Here is a 20639-nt window from a genome sequence, read left to right on the forward strand (position 1 = left end):
TTAATTATTTATTATTTATATTTTACTTAAATGATAATATCTACAATAATAATAATAATAATAATAATATTATGAACAGGACTATGTGAATATTTCGCTATGTTATATATATATATATATATATTTACTATTTTTTAATTTCATTATCTTTATTCAATTTAATTTAGTATCGCTACCACTAATTTATTACAGTTTTCTTTTTTGCATTGTCCGTAATTTTATAATTCTTAGAATATTTTTTAAATTTTATTATATTTTATTTTAGATTGAATACAAATAATATCGTAACATTAAAAAATCAAGTGTTAATTTTGTAACATTATTTAGAACATATAAATTTAAAATATTATCGACAAGTGCTAAATTTGATTTTTTTTTCCTTAATAGTAATTTTAAATTTCAAAAGAGTCAATATGACATATAAGTTGAGTGGATAAAGAAAAAAAAAAAAAAAAGGGATATATTTTGTTGGCGGTGCTGCTAAGAATTGTGGTTGTCTAGAATGTTTGGATTTTGATTTAAATAATAAAAGTTTTAAATTTGAATAGCTATATAACGTGATACAAATAAATAAATATTGATGTGATATTTAAATATTAAATTAATTTTTTTAGTGAATTAAAAAATATTAATATTAATTTTATTGGTCAGTGAAAATACATAAGATAATTTTAATATTTTTCTAGATACATTTGAAACAATTTGGGTTTTTATGTTGAATATAAATATTTGAGTGTGTTTGGTTCCTAATTGGATTTTAATTTCAAAAGTTTGGTTAAAATAATTTATTTAATTAAATTTTTAATAAAAGATTATATAATTTAAAAATAAAATAAAACACGTATTTAAACATTTTAAAAATTATTTCAGTGAAAACATATACTAACATAAATAGAGAACACACCCTAACTGTTGGGTTTGGCTAAAACTTGATAATGTTATTCAAAATACTCCTTCCATCCCACTTACCATGTCGTCGTTTCTATTTGTCTCATGTCACTTTTATTTTTTGGAAAATGAATTACCCATCTTAATTTTATTTTAAATTTTTAAATTTAATTTTTTTTAATTTTAATTAAACTGATTAGTTATTTTAATTTTAATCTATAATAATTTATATTATAAGTTAATTATTTTTATTAATACATTTTTAATTATCTACTAATTATAATTATCCTAAATTTTCGTAATAAAGACACCTAACGTGGGACGGATGCAGTATCTTTTAGTAAAGTTTGACAAGTGAAGATTGTGGCCCATAATTTTTATTGCATCATTTTTTGTTTTGTGGCTATTTTATGATAACGAAAGGGTTCAATCTCTTAAGTTACACTTAGCTATTATTTCATTAACATATTGATTTATTAAATTATTCACAAAATTTGGAATAAAAAAAGAAAAAGTAAATTGCATGAGTGATATTTTTCAATTAAGAAAAATATAGCGACAAGAATACTCAAATCCAATTATAAATATAAACACTATGTAAAGAATATAGTAGAGCATCAACAAACATGTGTTAGAACTGTGCTAAATTTTATTATAAACAGCGTATATGAAATAGACCGGTAAAATAAACGAATAGTTCGCGAACTCAATTCGATTTGGATCGTTGAGTTAAACGAGCCGAACGCGAACATAAATTTTAGCTCGTTATGTTCACGAACGAGATCGAGATTGTTCGCGAATGTTCGATAGTATTTATTAGAAAACTAAATTAATAATTTTATATTTAATAAGTATATATATCTTTATAAATATTATATTTCATTCTATTTTTTTATTTAAATTTATTAATAAAATTATAGTTATTATTAACTAAATTTAATTTTTTTTAAAGATCAAATAAATAAAATAAAATTTCTCTTAACGAACCGAGCCATGTCGAACATGAAAAAAAAAATTGTTAAATGAGCAAATTCAAACAAAAATTTCAACTCGTATCTAACGAACGAACACAAGCTGAGCTCAAACATGATAAGCTCGGCTTTGTTCAGTTCGTTTACAACTCTAATGCACATTATGACACACATGAGATGTTTTATATATAGTGATAAATACACAATAATAATAAAAAATAGATCTAATACACTATTTTAGCACATAAAATATATAAAAATGATATATATATATATATATATCAATTGTTGAAATAGTGTAGTGCATTGGAATAAAACAAACAATACCCATGGAATAAGGCAAAAACCTATGCTAACAAATTACACACCCGATACACTTCAATTCAAGAACAACAATCATTGAAGCTTTAACACATTTTTTCTTAGTAAAGTATTCTATAACAATGTCCATTGTAAGTTTTCTATCGATGTAACAAGTATACACTGTCCACGTTCTTGCGATGCATGAAGTCAAAAGACATATGCTGAATGCAATGCAAAACTAGTTAGGCGCGTCACAATTTGGATAGTGCAGAGAAAATATAAAAATAAAAAGGAGTACACAATCAATGCATGTTGACAGTGCGCCGAGCACTCAACATTTCATTCTTCTGAATCTTAATGTACAGATTATTTAGGCCATCTATAAATTTGTCCGTAATTAACCCTACGCAGTTGAAGCGATTCACATTCATTTTCTTCTTTTGAAACTCTATATATGCATAATGAACTCTAGGGTGCGATGTTGGTGCTAGCAAAGTACATATAGTATAAAGCACGCAAAATCTCTAGCATGTCTTCTTTCCCCTTCAGAAGTGCTTTAAGTTTACTATCGTCTATATATTTCTTCTCTTTGTTTATGAGTTTGTACTCCCTAGCGAACTCATTGGCATATGGATAACACTTGTTAGATTTATTAGTTATAATTAGGAAACGTTTGGCACCACGTTGGATACTGTAAACATGAGCAATATCTTTGTTTGAAATGTACCATTCACCTCCATCTGGTAATATAAAACACTGTTTCTCCTCACCTCAAAAACTAATTAACTATAGTATTGGTCTATTGGAATTGAGTGGAAATTGACAAGAAGGAGGTCATTGTTGATTAATGTTGTTGATCCTTCTCGGAACACATGAAAACTACACGTACGATTCTCACGACTTGGATGTCTTCACCTTCTTCATCATTTTTTGTGTAGCAACAATGATGATGGAAAATATTGAACAAATAACAGGACACACATGGAAAAAGATGATAGCGAAGAATGGACAAGAAACAACAGACATGAAGAAAATGAATCGAAAATTGACAGAGAAATAAAATAATATAAAATAATTTAACTTCCGTAAATAAATAAAAAAAAGGCTAATAAAATCTTTTTACTTATTTAAACCAACGAAATACAATAATTATCATACATTCCCTGTTAGCATAATTTTGGTGTATAAAAAGATATGATTGTATGCTTAAAAATCCGTCAGCGATTGTTGATTTCATCGTTCAAACATAGCTCGTCCTCAGTAGTCGCGTTGTTTGAAAATTGGAAATATTGAGTTTAAAATAAAAATTCAAAACTAATCTATGTTAAGAAAATGAAATAATCGTTGATGTGGTAATTATCCATCAGTATCCGATTTATGAGATTTGAATTGTCATTTTATCATAATAACCCTGAAAAACGATAGCTTTAGGATGCTCTTTGATGACGATCTAATGGTCGTTGAGTTTGTAGAATATTGACGCAGTAAGACATCAAGACTCTAACCGTCATCACTATAGTAGATTTGAAGTGTTATATATTTTTAATAGAAATTGAATATCAATAATTATTTAGTGTGTTATTTGTGTGATTCTGAATTTTGAGCTATACAAATTTATATTGAAACTATTGTTTGATTTAATATAAATATATAAAAATATAATATTTTAAGTATAAACTTCAATTTTAATACATATTTTATTCATTAAACATTTTTAATTAATACTAATTTTTTATGAATAATATTAAAAATATAATATATAATATATATACGTTATATTAGCTCATAAAAAAATTATAATTTAATAAAAAAATTATTTATTATATTATCATTCAATGTCTAATATATATGTAACATTTATATAGAATACTGTACAAACACGCCCTAATATAAGAAATATAAAACAAAAAGTTAATTAAATATTTTTAATATATATTCATTTCATCCTAATTTAATATATATATTTTTAATAATTTTTGCCCTTGAAAATACTAACAAAATAAATATTTTTTTAAAAAAAATTAGGCATATTTTACTATTTAAATATGATTACTTTAACTATAATTGGAAAAAAAATATTTTTGAATGAAATATACAAAGATGATAAAAAGATAAATTGAGTTGGTACAAAAAATATATTTTTTTTATAATAATAAAAACTTATGTAAAAATCAACAAATACATAGAGCCATTAAATTCAAACAAATTGTCCCTTCAATTAAACATTAATACAATCTACACAAAATCGTTGTTTCGTTAAATCACGTTTCTCTTCAAGTATGATAATACGTCCGGATAGACTTGAGACCCGACCAGGTCCATTCCCGACATATCGAGGCTCGAGACAAAACCTTTAAAAGGGGCCCTAATAAATATTTATTTGCTTAAAAGTATACACAATTTTATTATCGAAAAATTAAATGTAACATTTACCAATTTTGAACAAATTTAATTGAAAAGAAAATTAAAAAATAAACAATAAAAATACAACTAAAAAAATTTACATCAACCCAACATTTGAGATCATCTCATCAAATTCATTCGTGTTATACACATTTTGTAGCAACACACTACCACCATTTTTTTTATATTTGGCTTGATTGCCACTTTTGTTACTGAGCTTCATTACAAAAGCTACTTCCACACTGCATGCCTACAAAATATAAATACAAACACATAAAATTTTACATAAATGACTTCTCATAGCATTTTTAGATGCAAAATCATTAATATATATCAACAAAAGTAATTTCTAGCATTTTTTTTCCCAATAGATAGCATAGTTAAACTATTTATTTTTTCTTAGAGACAAAATTGACCTCAAATAGTTTTCAATAATTTTAATTTAGAAAAACTTATGCTACTGTTACAGAAATTGTCAATAAAATTTGATAAACAATTGAAATATTTGAATACGAATTAATGACTCTACAAATTTAAGAATTTCAATAGATTAATTAAAGTTATTCGGTAAAGTAACTTGTATAACTATTATTTTAGTAATAAAATCTTCTAAATCAACACCGCATAAATCATTATGAGATAAAATAGTTAAAAAACAACACAATATTTTCCAAACTCATCATCATTTAAAGATTTAATTTTTTTTATAATTAAACAAAACCCCAAAAATACTACTATTAAGTTTATATAATTGTTCAAATATGCTATTTAAGAATGCAAATAGCCACATCTACCGTAACTAAAAATAATTAATTTTAAATTGTTTGATTGCATTCCACATTCATTTTCATTTTAATCAAATTGTTTATTTTTGTAAATATGACAATTTTTTAGGAATTTATATTCAACATCCATATGAAAAACAACTTTCTTGGCCATTTTCAAACTGGAGTCAAATCTCATATGTTTATAACTTTTGAAATATTTTTTACCATGTTATATTTGCTTATGACAATATCAACACAAATTGATTCAAATTGCAATATTAATTACAAAAAAAATGTCATACCAAACTATCATACCAAATAAAAATTTATAGGACTCGTTAAACTTTCAACTTCACTTTTTGATTTGGCATCATCATAAGAATTATATAAATCCACTAAAGCTAATCAAATATGAAGATTTTGAAATCTATTAGTTTTACCACTTTTAGTTTGATTCTACTATTGAGTATTTGACAAGGATTTTACAGTAATTAAATCAGACATATTATCAAGCAAAATTTTTTATATTTTTATAAAACTTGAAAATAGTATATATATATATACATTGTATAACTCCAAAAAAGGGCATGTTTCTTTAGCTTGAGTTTCTAAAATTTTACTGTGGAAACACTATAGAATGACTTTTTGGCGCGAGACCGAACCTTGGGGACAACATCTGCAACCTATATTTTCAGGATTTGACCAACAATTTCTTCCTATACATGAAAATCCAATTCCCCTCTCTCCTTCAATTTACAACTAAATCGTTGTTACTGCACCCATGTCGCATGAGAAGTATTGGTCGACGGCCGTAAAACAGACTCACCGGAAAGCGCTGTTACTGGCTAGGCTATCGAACGGAGTAGTACATTGGGTGGAGGCAATTTCGAGCTATTTTCCGACAGTGGGAGTTTATAAGAAAAAAATTAGAGGAGGAACAAGAAGAAAGAAGAAGAAAGAAGGAAGAAGGAGAAGAAGAAATAGGAATAAGATGATGATGCGAATGAAGGGAGGGGTGACGGCTGTACCAGAAATTGTAAAAAATGTTATTTTTTTTAAATTTTTTTAATATTATTATAATTGAAAATAATATACTATATTATTAATAAAAATTTCAATCTATTTAATCTAACACAATTATTACTTACCAAGTAAATACACATCAAAATCTTCAAAACCCAAATCAAATATATAAACTCAAAGGAACACATAATTCAAACATATTATAAAATTCAAATTCAATTTAAACTCAAATTCAAAATTTTCAAACTCACTCAAAATAAACATATCCTTAGACTATAATAAGCACATGATATGTATAATGTCATAACATTGATGTCAAGTATTTATTTTTGAACTCCTTGGTGCTTACCTTTTATGTTAGAATCATTATCATAACTTTATCCTATAATATTATCAAAATCAAGAGATTTAAGTACTTTTACTAATTTATTAGAAACTTTTAGCCCACTAGTATTATCTACTTTTAAAAATTCTAAAAAATAATCTTCATTTTTATCTTGTTATGTGACATACTCACTCAACATATAATCAAACTTATTTACTCACATAAGAGGTACAATTAAGAATAATTAAAAGATATTTTGATTCTTTAATATTTTTATGATTGAATTTCTAATGCTAGTAGCTCATAATAAAATTAATTTATTTTGAATTTTAGGGCCGAGACAATGATAATGAATTTTTTTATTTTGAATTCTTCTAACATGATATTGAATTATTAAATCAAATTCAACAATCATTTCAATTAATCCTAAAAAATTGTCATTACTACTATGATTAAGTTTTGCATTTGATGATCGAAAAATTAAATCATTTTTAGCACGATATTTGACAACATAAATAATTCTTATTAAAACTTGTGTTCAACATAGTCTTTTTCATTCATAATTTCTCGTTGCAATTTTTTATCAATTGTTTAATTATTTGGTAATCTTATTGTTACTTCATTTTAAGTGTTCATATTAATAATATGTTCAAAACTATTCTCATGTGATTTAAATTTATCTCCAAAATATTTTCAATCACTTAATTCATTATATGTTAAGTAACTTTTATTATTATTATATTTAAATAATTTCCAACAAAAATAATATATTTCATCTTTATATTTAGAATAGATTAGTTACTCAATTTCACTATTTTTCAAAATTTTAAAGTAATAAATATATGAAAAATGTCTATAAATATTATTAAAAAGAAATGTGAAATTTAATTTCCTTATTGGTTCTTTTTTTTTTTTTTTAATTATCAAAATTATTCTAATATCTAAGATTATAAAGAAACAAATTTCATCTAAAATATTATAAAGATGAACTTTAATAAATTTAATAAGCAAAAAACAAAATCAATATTATCATATAAAAAAACAAATATAACCATTCGGGTACCATAAATTCCAAAATATATTTGATAATTTTATTAAGCTGGACGAATTGATAAATATTATTTAAATACTCAGTCAAAATAGCACACCACAAAAACAAGAAAATTCACAATCAGATTGCCACTTAGGATTGAATTTAGGAGGTATTAAATAAACTAAAAAACAAACTTATAAAATTTATAAATCACTTGAAGAAGAATTGTGGAAAGTGTGAAAAAAAATGAGAGACAATATAAATTATGAAATTGATTAATTCAATTGATAGAAGAGATGAATTGTGTGATAAAAATACTCATAAGCATATTGCTATATAGTATATATCTTGCAACGGCAAGTGTGAAAATCTAAGAATCGTATTATTTTACAATGGTATACGCTGAAGTAGCTAAATTGATGATAGATGGCGGCAGCGACAGCTTCGGGAGAGACGAATGGCCTTGACATTAAAATAGATTGAGAATTTTTTGTTTATCTCTAACAATTCTATTTTATTTTTATATATACAATTTTTTTAATATAGTACTAATATCAACAACACCTATATATATATATATATATCAACAACACCTATAAATGAAATATTTGTACCAATGACTATTTTAAAAGTCTATATGCCCTTAGTAAGTGGCTTTCTTTGATCTTATTTAGATGTTTATGTAGAATTATTATTTTATAAGTTGATGGTAGTAAAAATGCAAATTAAGTGAGAACTTGTTATTTGCACCTAATTGCTTCCTCATATATATATATATATATATTTTAATTTTACATGTTACTTTTTTTCTTTTTTTTATGTTCATATATTTTTCTTTTTAAAATAAATTACAAATATAAAACAGTATCAACGTATATTTATATATATCATTTTATAGAGAATAATTATTTAAATAATATAAAAAAAAGTAAACTAAAAAATATAAAATATAAAAAAATATTTTTTTTAAAAAAATGGATTTTTTAAAACAATGATTGTTTGCACCGTTATAAAAAAAATATTTATATAATTCATTTATTCTATTTCTCTCATTCTCTCGGGTGACCAATTCGTTCAATCCATATCTTTTTTTTTCGTTTTCTCTCTCAAAATATATTTATATATAACATTTTCTCTATTTATTTTTTATTTTTTTTTCTCTCTTGTATCACTAATTGAGTCAACACATTCTCTTTTTTTATATACTTTGACCAAATCTCATTCCCTCTCTTTCTCTTCATCATGCCTTTATCAATTTGGTTATTGGTTCAACCGCTTCTTTCCCCCTCGCCCAATATATCACTTTAGTCAAACTAATCTCCTACGACTATGGACGGAGCAATTGTTGATTCTTCCATTAAAGAATTGAACATAACAAATGAAGCATCGATCTCCGAGAAGGGGAACCTTGGCTGGAACCTTGACTGGAGCGTCCAAATCCGGTCTTTAGTTACCGAATCACATACAGTCAATTTCGGACAAATTTTCTACTCCCTCCGTCCCAAATACCACGTCCACATTGTCGTTTCTATCCGTTCCACATACCGTGTCTACAGTGTAGCAGACACGGTATTTGGGACGGAGGGAATATTTTATTTGGTGAAATCGGGTACACAAAAATTTTGAGTGATTAGGGATTGAGTGTTGAACGGTTTTCAAGTGCAACCGGAATTGGGAGTGATTGGATTTGGGTGCCAGCCGAAATCGACCAGACTTTTGGGAAGTTTCGGGTTGTTCTTGCGGGTAATGGGGGAATTCGGCTCGCTTCCGAATTTGTTGGTATGCTGAATTTAAGGAGTGTGATCAGGGGAAAAATTGTCTTAAAAATAATTACGTGTAATTATATTAATTAATTATATAAATTTTAAAATACAAATTTTAAGCATTCATCGGATGTGTTGAATTTAAGTTTTCAACATTTAATCCATTCCTTTAACTATATATATGAAAAATAGAACTTTACTAATTTTATTTTATTTTTTCATTTTTGACTTTTTTAGTAAAATAAATTTATATTAAATATTCATAATAAGTATACTATAATAATATACTTAACTTCAAAAGATATTTTTTAATTAAAAAAAAATTAGAAATATATTACTGACAATCTTGATATTATATTATTAATAATCTTCTTTTTGTTTTTCTCTTTCTCCCAACCAATTCCGTAAAGAAAACAAAAACTTTTTTATTCTCTTTCTCTTCCAATTCAGTCATAGTCACATTTTATTTCTCTCATCTCCCAACTAGCAAATCCTTTTTTTTTTTTATTTTTTTTATTTTTCTCTTCCTCTTCCTCTTCCTCTCCCACGACTACAGTATAGAAGGAAGAGCGATTGTTGATTCCGCTTTTCACGAATCAAACAGATCAAATCAAGCATTGATTTATTCGATCATTCCCTCGATCTTTTAGAGGGTGTGGGGGAGCATTGAAAGGGTGGTTTAAGAAAAATTGCAGGAAAATGTTGATGATCGTGGACTTACGTCGATAGGCTTTCTATTTCTCCATGCTCTTTTTTTCGAGAAGGGTGCTTGGAGACAATGTGAACTGTCCTTAAGAAATTTAGATATAACAATAAAATAAGACTCCGTGATGATCAATTATTGCCGCCAATTAAAAAATATCCTGAACAAGTAACTTTGCAGTTAATCCTCATTGCTTCAACACATCAATAATATTGTCATGAACCACGAGAGTTAGAATTCACTTTTGTCCCCAACCCATATTTGTTATTGATTCCAAAATTAATGTGCTTGTAATGACATATGGTGTTTGAATCAATTATTTATTTATTTTTTATTTTTTTTTTAACGTGAGAATCCGCAGTTACTTGAAAATGCGCACTGAATAAACCCTCGACCAAACCTAATACCCTGTAATCATATCACTTGAATTTTGTTTATTGTATATTCGTAGTTCAGTTTAATGAAATAGATATGTTGTTTTTAGTTGATGTTTTATTACTACTTTGTCATGCTAGCAATTGTTATGAACCGATAATGTACAAAGTAGTGCATTTTTAATTGATATTTGTGTTAAAATTATCTATTATAATATGTGAAGTTTGAAAGACCAGTTAGATCTATATACAATTATCAATAGAATATTGAACTGCTGTAGTTTGATTTCAATCTTAAAGATCAATTATAATTAATTCTTTTTTATTTTCAGCAGCCGTAAAGTACCTTTAATGTATCCGATTAAATTTTGTACAAGGCCTCAATTTTTGTTTATTTTTCTTGTAGTTAATACTTTTATTTCATTCAAGAGATCATGATCGAAGATCCGACAATGATTATGTCCGATTGGTATAATGTCGATCCAGAGTCTTTTGGATGGTTGGACATTAGTTGTTTGGTAAATGAAGGTTATATTGTAAAGATATAAAATCATCTTTTGATTTCTTTCACCACATTTTTTAATTTTTAGACACGGACAATATTAATTCTTTTTAATATAGAAAATCACACAAATCATAATAAAATAACGATACTTTATGTTACGCAGTGTAGCGCATGCCAAAAGCCTTGGAAATAGCCAAAAGCCTTGGAAATATGGGCTCCTTCCTAGGTTGGGCTCTATGCAGTCGCTTTCATGACCCAGTCCAGGGATGGACTTGGATTCGATTCGAATTCAACTTATTTATTTAAAATCGAGTTTAATTATTTTGATATCATATCGGACATATGTTGAATATCGTATACTAATATTTTTTTCGACACGATTCCAATATATATATTTTATACTCTTGTAGAAATCAACATTCGATTTAATATATTATTTTATATATTAACTATATACTCTTCTATACTTCATATAACATGATTCTTCAAATCAAAACACTAAACAAACAAACCCAATAATTTTTAACAATATAATTATATTTAAAATATAATTTTAGTTTTATTCATTTATTATAATTCTATTATAATATTTTTAAATAAAACATATAAGTTTTAAAATATGGTGGATTCGAATAAGAGCAAAATTCAATTTTGAGTTAGATTTATAAAAATGATAAGAAGATGTTTGGTAGAGGAAAATGATTTTTTTTTTTTTTAATTAGCCAGCAATATAGCTTATTCTCATTTTTACATTTTCAAATATGAATTTTTTATTATATCAAATAAAAAATTAATTTTTATTCTCTAATTAATTATTTTTTTCTCATCTTCTACTCAAATTTTCTCTTCTACTATTATATTCTTTACTATCATTTTTTTACATTTCCATTATCTGTACCAAATGTATTTCGGATTACTCGATCCATGGATCTTATTTTGTATAGCTTAGGTCCGATTCGATCCTATTCAAGTTTCGGATCTAAAAATATTTATTGGAGTCGGGTCAAGGTCCGGCGGGCGACCCATACCCGACCATTGCCATCTCCTCTTCTCTTCCATTTCTCGTCGTCGGTTCGAATTCGAAAGCAGCACACTCGTCAAAACCCTAAACCTGTCAAAATTCCGAACGGCCAAAAGTCTTGCGCAAACGTGGCAACGCGACGCCGTAGCCTCAGTTCATGGTGCGCTCCTAACATTTCATTGTAATGTAACACAACTACGAGCCATTTTACTGGCCATGTACTCCTAATTTTACACTTCGAAGTTTCTTTGTATTGATATATAAACGCTATGTATGACGTCCTGCAGTTTGCTTTGTTTATATTTGGTGTGTTTTTCTTCGCAAAAGGTTGGTTCAGTTTCGTTTGTTTTGATGATGGTTGGAATGAGGGTTTTTGTTCGCTTGACTAGTTAGAGTTAATGTGCTTGTGAATATGAAGAAGGAAAGATACACCATGTGAATATAAGGTCACAGTGTGTAAAAATTAGGGATAAATCCTGCGATATCCTGGGGAATTTAGGGTTTAGGCTTTAGGACCAATTTGAATCTCACAAGGGTAAATGCTTTAGTTACACAGAGTAAGAGATTCTTCCAATGTAAAACTAAAACCTTAAATATGTACATTAGTAAAATTTTAGGGTAGACATGTGTTGTCCATGTTGATTGGTATAAACGAACGAAAACTTGAGGCTCCTGCCGAGTTGAGTACTTGTGTTGATTGGTAATTTTTCACGAATGCTGGTTTTATTGTTATCCTCTTGCATGGAAAAAAAATTATGTTAGGTGATGTTACTAAGTTTGCCAGCGATTTATAGACTTAAAGAAATAGTAGTTACTTTGTTGGTGAGCTCTGTGATCAATCCCCCCTTGCCATGGCCTGAGAAAGTCAAAACAACTGCTAAACATATACATGAACAAGAAGAGAGAAGGTTATCATTCTTAATTTCAAAAGTGGAGCTTTCCTTCTGTTGCTTTGTTCTTGTCTGTCTCTGGCACTGCTTTCTCGGGTTTGGTAATGCTCGAATATTTCTCTTAAGACTGCACTGGCATAGAACATGGCAACAGAATTTTCACGGTTGTTTTTAGTTTAACCTATTTTATATAGTGAGCTGTGTAATTTCTTTTTCTATAACCATTTTTTGTGTTTTGGTGGAAAATATAATCCAAAAAATGCGGGATTTGTTGTTGTCTACATCAGTAGGTGTGCTCCCCTGAATTTGTGCTTTGTATTTATGTTTATGGTTAATCACAGTATGCACTCATGTGTGTTGAAGTGATCTTTTACAATCTGAGGTTTGGGGGCTATTTCTTAATATTGCCATAACAGTGATATATTCTTACTACATGGACTTTTTTCTGATTCTATTTGTATGGTTCATGCCCTAAAATGCATTTGACTGAAATTGAAACATTATTAATCATGGAAAAATGTTTGTTGCAAAGTCCAGATGCTGACAATGCTGAGCGGAGTAAAAGGCTAAGGAGAGAAGATCAAAGAGGTTGGCCAGGGAAAAGAATGATAGATTGTGGAGTAGCTGGGTAAAAATCCTAATGTTGATGGAGATTTTACCGAAAGTGAAACACATAGAGGAGAAGAATAAAGATGACAAGAGGAATAGGAAGACTACAAGTAAAGATGAAGCTCAAGGCACAGTTCAGGGAAAAATAGGTGCAGGTTTTACAGCATATCCTTTAGAAGTAAAAGAAACTATTGAAACAAAAATGAAGCCTGGAATTAGTGAGATGGCAGAAAGTAAAGTAGATGTGCAAAGCATGGATCTGAGTAAAATGGATGCACAGTCGACGGAAAATCTTGTTGACAGAAATATAGCTGGCAAAAGAAAACGGAAGAAGAAAAGGAGAAAAAAGAGTCTCAACAATATGACAATTGGCAATGACGTCCAAACCATGGTGCAGAATACAATAGATGTAGCGCTAACAGAAAATATCACCAAAGGGAATGTGACTGGGAGAGAAGGGATGGATGGAATTGTTGGGAAGTCAACAGTTAAAGAAGTCGGAAATATGGGAGAGCATAAACTGGATACTGGGGTAACCGAAAATCTTGCTGCAGGGGATGTGACAAGCATGAAGAAAAAGAAAAGGAAACGAAAGGCAAAGAGTAAAAGCAAAGCTGAAAGTGCAAATCAGATTCAAATGCATGAGGAGTCAATGGATATTCTCACAGAAGGAACTGTCTCTGGCAAACGGAAAAGGAAGAAGCGAAGGAAGACAAAAGGTAAAGATGAAGTTCAAAGCATGGATCCGATTACAATGGATACAAGCTTAGTAGAAAATCTCACCGAAGGAAATGAATCTGGCATAAAAAATGAAACGATCAGCACAAAGGCAACAATAAAAGATGAAGTCAATTTGCACAATAATCAAATGGGTACAATGGCAGTTGGAAATTTTGCTTTAGGTAATCCAATATCCACTAGGAAAAGGAAAAGAAGAGGCAAGAAAAGGACCCCGGGCCCAGATGAGCATGAATCAATGTTGACTGGTGAAATGACGTTTGAACCCCCAACTCAGCTCTCGGAGCTGCGAATGAAGTGTTTTCCCAGTGGAAATCATTCTCCTAATATTCCTGTTCCTTCAGCTCGAAGAAAACTTCTTGTCCTTGATGTAAATGGTCTCCTTGCTGATGTCGTGAAACCACCCCTAAAAGATTGCAGAGGGGATAGACGCATATCTGGGCGGGCAAGTGAGGATTAGAGTTTCATGTTGTATATAAACTTATATATACCAACTATAGGATGAAATCATCTGATTGAATATGACTGCTAATTGCTTCCCTTTTGTAGTTTGCCGGAGACCCTTCTGTGACGACTTTCTGAAGTTTTGCTTTCGGAATTTTGAAGTGGGCATATGGTCATCAATATCCAGGTACTCTCTGAAATGTCATTGTTCATGTCATGTGTTCCTTCTTGCTTCTCTTCACTCTCTCTCTTTGTAGGATCGAACTCCAAAACATATAGTTCTACATCTCTAGAAACTTCTTCAAGTTAGTTCTGCCTTCTATAGCTTGTGTTGCTGATCTTGGAATACGGATTTGATATTTAATATACAGGGACATCATTCGTAGAATTGTCAAGTATTTACTGGGCGATTTTCAAGAAAAATTAATGTTTTGTTGGGTAAGCTTTCTATAAACCTGCCAAGTATTTTTTGTATGGAATAGAATTTTCGGTTAGTTTTTAGCACTTCTATACTACTGATTCCACATCTTTATCACTTCGATACTACTTGCACAAAAATTGTCTGTATGCTCGACAATTGGCATATTGAAGTGTAGAAATATTAACCATTTACGATTTATTTACACAGAGACAAGCTGGGTTGATGCAGCTTTCCACATAACACATCATTGAGCTTTAGTTTGATGCTTATGACCTTATTTTCTCGATTTTGTATTAGATCAATAATGATCAACTCAAATTGATAATGCAGGACAGGTCACATTGCACGCAAACTGGTTTTAAAACTCTTGAGAATCGTCATAAGCCCCTGGTTTGCAAGGATTTGCGGAAAGTTTGGGAAAATAAGGATCCTAATTCGCCTTGGAAGAAGGGAGCTTATGATGAATCAAACACATTGTTGGTAGACGATTCACCGTATAAGGCCTTGCTCAATCCGGTATACTTTTGTTATTACTTGTGTCTCTAGAAGGATCTAGATCTTTCAATTGTGTCGAGGTTCTTCATTCTCTTAAATTCGGGGTCTTGTTTCAGCTCCACACAGGAATATTCCCGTCTCCATACCACCATGTGGATAAAAATGACAATGCATTAGGTAATATTTGTTTTGCTCTGTTTCAAACACAATTTTCTTTATTCTTGATCTGCGACGATTATTTTATCATTTATTCGGCATTGCAGGCCCAGGGGGTGAGATTCGAGTTTATTTGGAAGAATTGGCGAAATCTGAAAATGTGCAGATGTTCGTTGCACAACACCCATTTGGTGTAAAAGCTATAGATGAAGAAAGTCCGTGCTGGGAATTTTATGCCAAAGTACTCGACCAAATTCATCGTTCCACAACCTCAAGACAGCGACCCTCGTCGAGATAGTTATCTACGATCTCGGACAGGACAGGTATTATAAGTTCTTGACAATATCTGATAGATTTATAAATGTTGCTAGGGAATAGCATTTTTTGCACTTAATTTGTTTGTGCTTTCAAACTTGCAAAGATATTATTGTGTCCTATAAATTTATGAATATATTTATATCCTAGATTAGATTTACTAATTTATTTATTTATTTGTAACACATCAATTTATGGGGTTCACATATATTCTATTTTCTGCATTGAATGTGTAGGCATTTACTATTTAAACAAAATACAAAAATAAAAGTAGATATGATTTTTCAACACTTTTGAAGGATAGTACAAATTATAAGTGAAGCTTTAGCAAACAAACTTTAATCTGTCTAAAATAAATATTTATTTTTTATTAAAAATATTAACTTAAAAATCTATATGCAAAAATCACTCAATTTTATTCAATTTTTTACTAAATTTTAAAAAACTTCATATCATGTCCAAAATTTTTCCTCCTAAAGTATATCTGGATGGTATTTTAGTTATTGTATTTTTATTGGCAAATTTGTCCCTTAATTGATTAAAAAAAAAAAAAAATAGTTATTGGATGTTCCAAATAAGAAAATTAATTTGTGGATGAAGAGAGTATTATTCTTAAAAAATATTCATATTAAAATTTAGATTTATATATATATATCTAATTTTAAAATACAAAAAAAAGGTAAAAAATTAAGTAAAAAATATATATATTTTAGTATTTAGTTGATAGTTACTTAAAAAAAATTTGATTTGTAGAAACTAAAATGACAAAATAAAAAATTTATTTATGAAAAATTCACCAAAATATCATTCCTCCCCACTTGTTATTATATATAGAGCCGGCAGTGAGGTGATTTGTGTCTGGAATTCGTGTCGGATTGAATATTTTAAACTGACAATCAGCTTATTACTGTGTTGACTTATGTTGACCTTTAAAAATAAAAAATTTTAATTCAAATTAAATTATTTTTTGTCCATATTTTCGAATTAGATTAGTTTTTATTGATTCAAGTATTACGCTAATACAAAGCTTTGCTATATATCAATACATCTGAACTCAAGCCAGATTGAAAATTTTGGAAAAATGTCTTAACAATGAATCAACTATAAATTATTTATGCAACCAAAAGCAGCAAATGAATGTAAGAAACTACCAAGAACAGAGATTTTGATTCCATTCATGAAATATATATATATATCGATAACAAAACTTTGATAAATAAACCAAAAACTACCTGCCTAAAGAGCTTATCAAAAATAAGAACACAGAGAGATTCTACCCTCAAATAAGAACAAACATCGAACAAAAATTCACTTAGATAATTAAAACATCTAACCCGACGAGGACATGCTTTCGCTAGACTCCTTGTATTTCACAAAAGAACCCTCTCGGTTTCATCCTCCTCTAATCAATTCCATCTTCATAGTCGCCAAACCAGAGAGAAATTTTCTCAATGCCGGCAAGTTTTTTAGGTTCCCTAAACTTAAAATGTACACCAGGCCTTCCATTCAATATAACATTACCCTTATCACTTCCATTGGCAGACGGCTCCGATTGTAAAACAAGATTCTCTGTAACTTCACAACTTCGATGGTATTCCGTATCCTCATCCACAAGCTTACTCGGGACAACAGGCAAAGAAACCTCCATTACTCCAAACGGAAGTGGCTTAGCAAGAAAGGGATTGCTCGAGCCCCAATCTTCCACACTGCCTTCTTTAGATCCGTTAAAGTTCTTCTGATTTTTACGATGGCCATTCGACAGGTCAATTTTGCTAACCATGTCTACATCCGAGGCATTCCCTTTTCCGGGACTTAAAAAGGCCTTGCAATCAGAAAACTTGGGCATCCAATGAGGTATATGTTTATCGTACCGAATTTCCTCTACTCGTGCAAAAGTTGTGCCGATTTTCCTCTTCTTAACAACCAGAAAAGATGTAAAAGATGGCACTGAGTGCGCAAACGGAATTTGCTCTGCTTTGAAGACATACCGAATCATGTCCCCAATCACTCCCGACAGCGAAAGGGAATGGCTAACATCCGAACTACCCGGAAAACCTTGTATAGATCCCAAATCCTCCAACCCCTGAATCACATCAAACACATTGCACTCACTCCTGTTAGCCAAATTGGCAGAAGATTGAGCTACTTTCCCGACTTCTGTAATGTACCGAGTTCCAATTTCCGCCAGCGTTTCCAATGCAGTTTGCTGGACGACCTGAAACCCTAAGCTCTTACAAACCTGAGCCACAGCCACTTTGGCAATAGCCTGAGGGTATTCGTTTCTTTGTTCCCTCTTTGATTCGGAGTTTCCTTTCCCATTCAAGATCTTTGCACTGCTCTTCCCACTTCCATCGCTCATATTCAACAACACTTCATAATCAAGTTATTTTAACCCTAACAGATTTGCCCCCAAAATTCAATTTTCTAGACTTAAACCACACAGAGACAACAATTATAGCATCCAAACAACGAAACCCTAAGGTCTCTCACGAACTCGTAAGCGCAAACGAAACAGTAAATTGAATCGGAATTATTCAGGCAAACAAAATTCCAAAATCAAATTTCAATAAACCGCGCGCTTACCTGAGACACCTAGGGTTCGTTCAATCGAACAAAATTGGGTCCAATCCAATCAATCTTCGGAATAATTATCAACGCCCGAGTTCCTCCAAAGAACACTATGAAAATCTTCGCGGGAATCAAATTGAAGAAGCAGTATTCGGAATCCAAAAACCTTCCCAAGAACAACGATGAATGTGGCGGCGAGAGATGGAAAAAAGTCCTATTAATAACCTCCTAGCAGCACCCACTTACCTCAACTAATTTTATTATTAATGTTATTAATAATAATTATTAATATTACTATCTAATTTAATCTAACATAATCTAACAATATCCGGAGGCTTTTGGCAAATAGCTTTTTTAAGAGCTGTTTGGCAAATTAGTTTTTTCAATAGCTTTTTGGATTCAAACGTTTTGAAATAGCTTTTCTGTAAAAAAATTTTTATTCCTTATATGTCCTTAAAAATTTATTATGCATTTTACACAAATAAATATATTTTAATTATTTATTAATTATATTAGAATATTTTATTATATTATTATTTTACTTTTATTTAAATTTAAAATAATTAATTTTTATATAAAAATTATTTTAATTATAAAATATATAAATTTATTAAAATCAATATAAATAAAATAGAAAATATAAATATTAATAATTTATTTTCATATTAAAATTACATTATATAAATTTTATACTAAAAATAAATTAAATTTATTGAAAATTATAAATATAATGAACTAATCGATAACTAATATAATAAATATATACACGGAAAATTTATTATTTTATATTTTACGTCATTTTCAATAGAAAAAACTATTTATATATTTCAATAAAAATAGATTATTTTTTAAATCTAACTATAATAAAAATAAATACTTTTATAATACTTTTACAATTTTCAATAACTAATAACAAAAAACTTCAAACATTCTAAACTTAAAAGAACATAATTGAATATATTAGAAACAAAAATAAAATAGAAATATCATCAATTGTCATTTTACGTATAAACAGCTAATATCAAACAGTTGCTTTAACAAACATTTTAATACAAATAGCTAATCAAATCAGCTAGTCAAACCAGCTAATTGAATCAGCTAACAGCTAACCGTTATCAGCTAATTGCCAAACACGCCCCTAATCTAATCTAATATAGTACTCCTTCGTTAGATTCATTTTCCTTTTCTGTCCGTTCCTTATTTTCATTTCTGTTAAATACTCCATCCGTCCCGCTAAAAAGTATACATATTTCTATCTTGGGACGTCCAATTATAAAGTAAACATTTCATTAAATACCTCATTTTTTTTCCACAAATATCCTTACTTTACGTCACATCATTACTTTTACACCAAAAAAACAAGGACAAAAATATCATTTTACTACTTTTAACTACCCACTATAATTAAAATACTATTATTTCTTAAATACCGCATCGAAAATAAATGTTTACTTTGTGTGTGGACGGAGTGAGTATATATTTAACAATCTTAAAATATATTTAACAAATTTAAAATAATTTAATTAAATTTCTAACTTAAGTATTCACTTAAAACCTTTGTTCTATATCTCTCGTCAATTAACAAATATTTTTATTTATTTTTAAAACTCTCAGTTGTTTTTTATAAAATTAATTTAAGGTAATAGTAAATAAATAAATATATTCTCTCCTTCCGTCCCGTAAGAATAATACTATTTTCTATTTTTGTTCATATTAAAATAAGGTATTATTTTTTAATTTAGTAATTGTTCTACAATACATACGTAACCTAATAAATACTCTTACAGCTTAAAAATATATTACACAAATACCATTACATTTATATTACACCGTACTAATAAGGACATTTTTATTTTTTTTACTACAAATTAATATAATATTAATACTTAAAATTCTACGTAAAAAAAGCAAATGATGTTCTCGT

General features: G+C 28.8%; 2 protein-coding genes across 6 annotated transcripts; one reads left to right on the forward strand and one right to left on the reverse strand.

Annotated features, from left to right (window-relative positions):
• The first annotated feature begins 12091 nt into the window (after positions 1 to 12091).
• LOC127240391 (uncharacterized) lies at positions 12092 to 16315 on the forward strand. Of its 5 annotated transcripts, none has more exons than XM_051259058.1 (7): positions 12094 to 12260; positions 13502 to 14765; positions 14866 to 14947; positions 15132 to 15198; positions 15512 to 15697; positions 15793 to 15853; positions 15940 to 16315. In XM_051259058.1, the coding sequence occupies exons 2-7, from the start codon at positions 13610 to 13612 to the stop codon at positions 16128 to 16130; spliced, it is 1743 nt and encodes a 580-aa protein (XP_051115015.1). In that variant the 5' UTR covers positions 12094 to 12260; positions 13502 to 13609; the 3' UTR covers positions 16131 to 16315. The 5 variants fall into 5 exon arrangements, with proteins under 5 accessions (XP_051115016.1, XP_051115015.1, XP_051115014.1 ...); XM_051259057.1 differs by having other exon boundaries at positions 13507 to 14765; XM_051259056.1 differs by having other exon boundaries at positions 12094 to 12239.
• Positions 16316 to 17295: 980 nt separating this feature from the next.
• Positions 17296 to 18925, reverse strand: LOC127240392 (transcription initiation factor TFIID subunit 8-like). Its single transcript, XM_051259060.1, has 2 exons — positions 18731 to 18925; positions 17296 to 18541 (listed from the first exon to the last, which is right to left on the reverse strand). Exon 2 carries the CDS (start codon positions 18504 to 18506, stop codon positions 17550 to 17552), a length of 957 nt encoding a protein of 318 aa, XP_051115017.1. The 5' UTR covers positions 18507 to 18541; positions 18731 to 18925; the 3' UTR covers positions 17296 to 17549.
• Between the last annotated feature and the right edge of the window lie 1714 nt (positions 18926 to 20639).

The sequence above is a fragment of the Andrographis paniculata genome, unplaced genomic scaffold, assembly GCF_009805555.1.
Source record: "Andrographis paniculata isolate CXL003 unplaced genomic scaffold, ASM980555v1 Contig79END, whole genome shotgun sequence".
Classification (NCBI taxonomy): domain Eukaryota; kingdom Viridiplantae; phylum Streptophyta; class Magnoliopsida; order Lamiales; family Acanthaceae; genus Andrographis; species Andrographis paniculata.

What these genes read in the sequence shown, in the direction of transcription:
- LOC127240391 (XM_051259058.1), top strand. Translation starts at nt 13,610, where the DNA reads ATGTTGATGGAGATTTTACCGAAAGTGAAACACATAGAGGAGAAGAAT. An exon ending in ATATGGTCATCAATATCCAG is followed by an intron (nt 14,948 to 15,131) that starts GTACTCTCTGAA and finishes TTTAATATACAG; the next exon opens with GGACATCATTCGTAGAATTG. An exon ending in ATAAGGCCTTGCTCAATCCG is followed by an intron (nt 15,698 to 15,792) that starts GTATACTTTTGT and finishes GTCTTGTTTCAG; the next exon opens with CTCCACACAGGAATATTCCC.
- LOC127240392 (XM_051259060.1), bottom strand. Translation starts at nt 18,506, where the DNA reads ATGAGCGATGGAAGTGGGAAGAGCAGTGCAAAGATCTTGAATGGGAAA.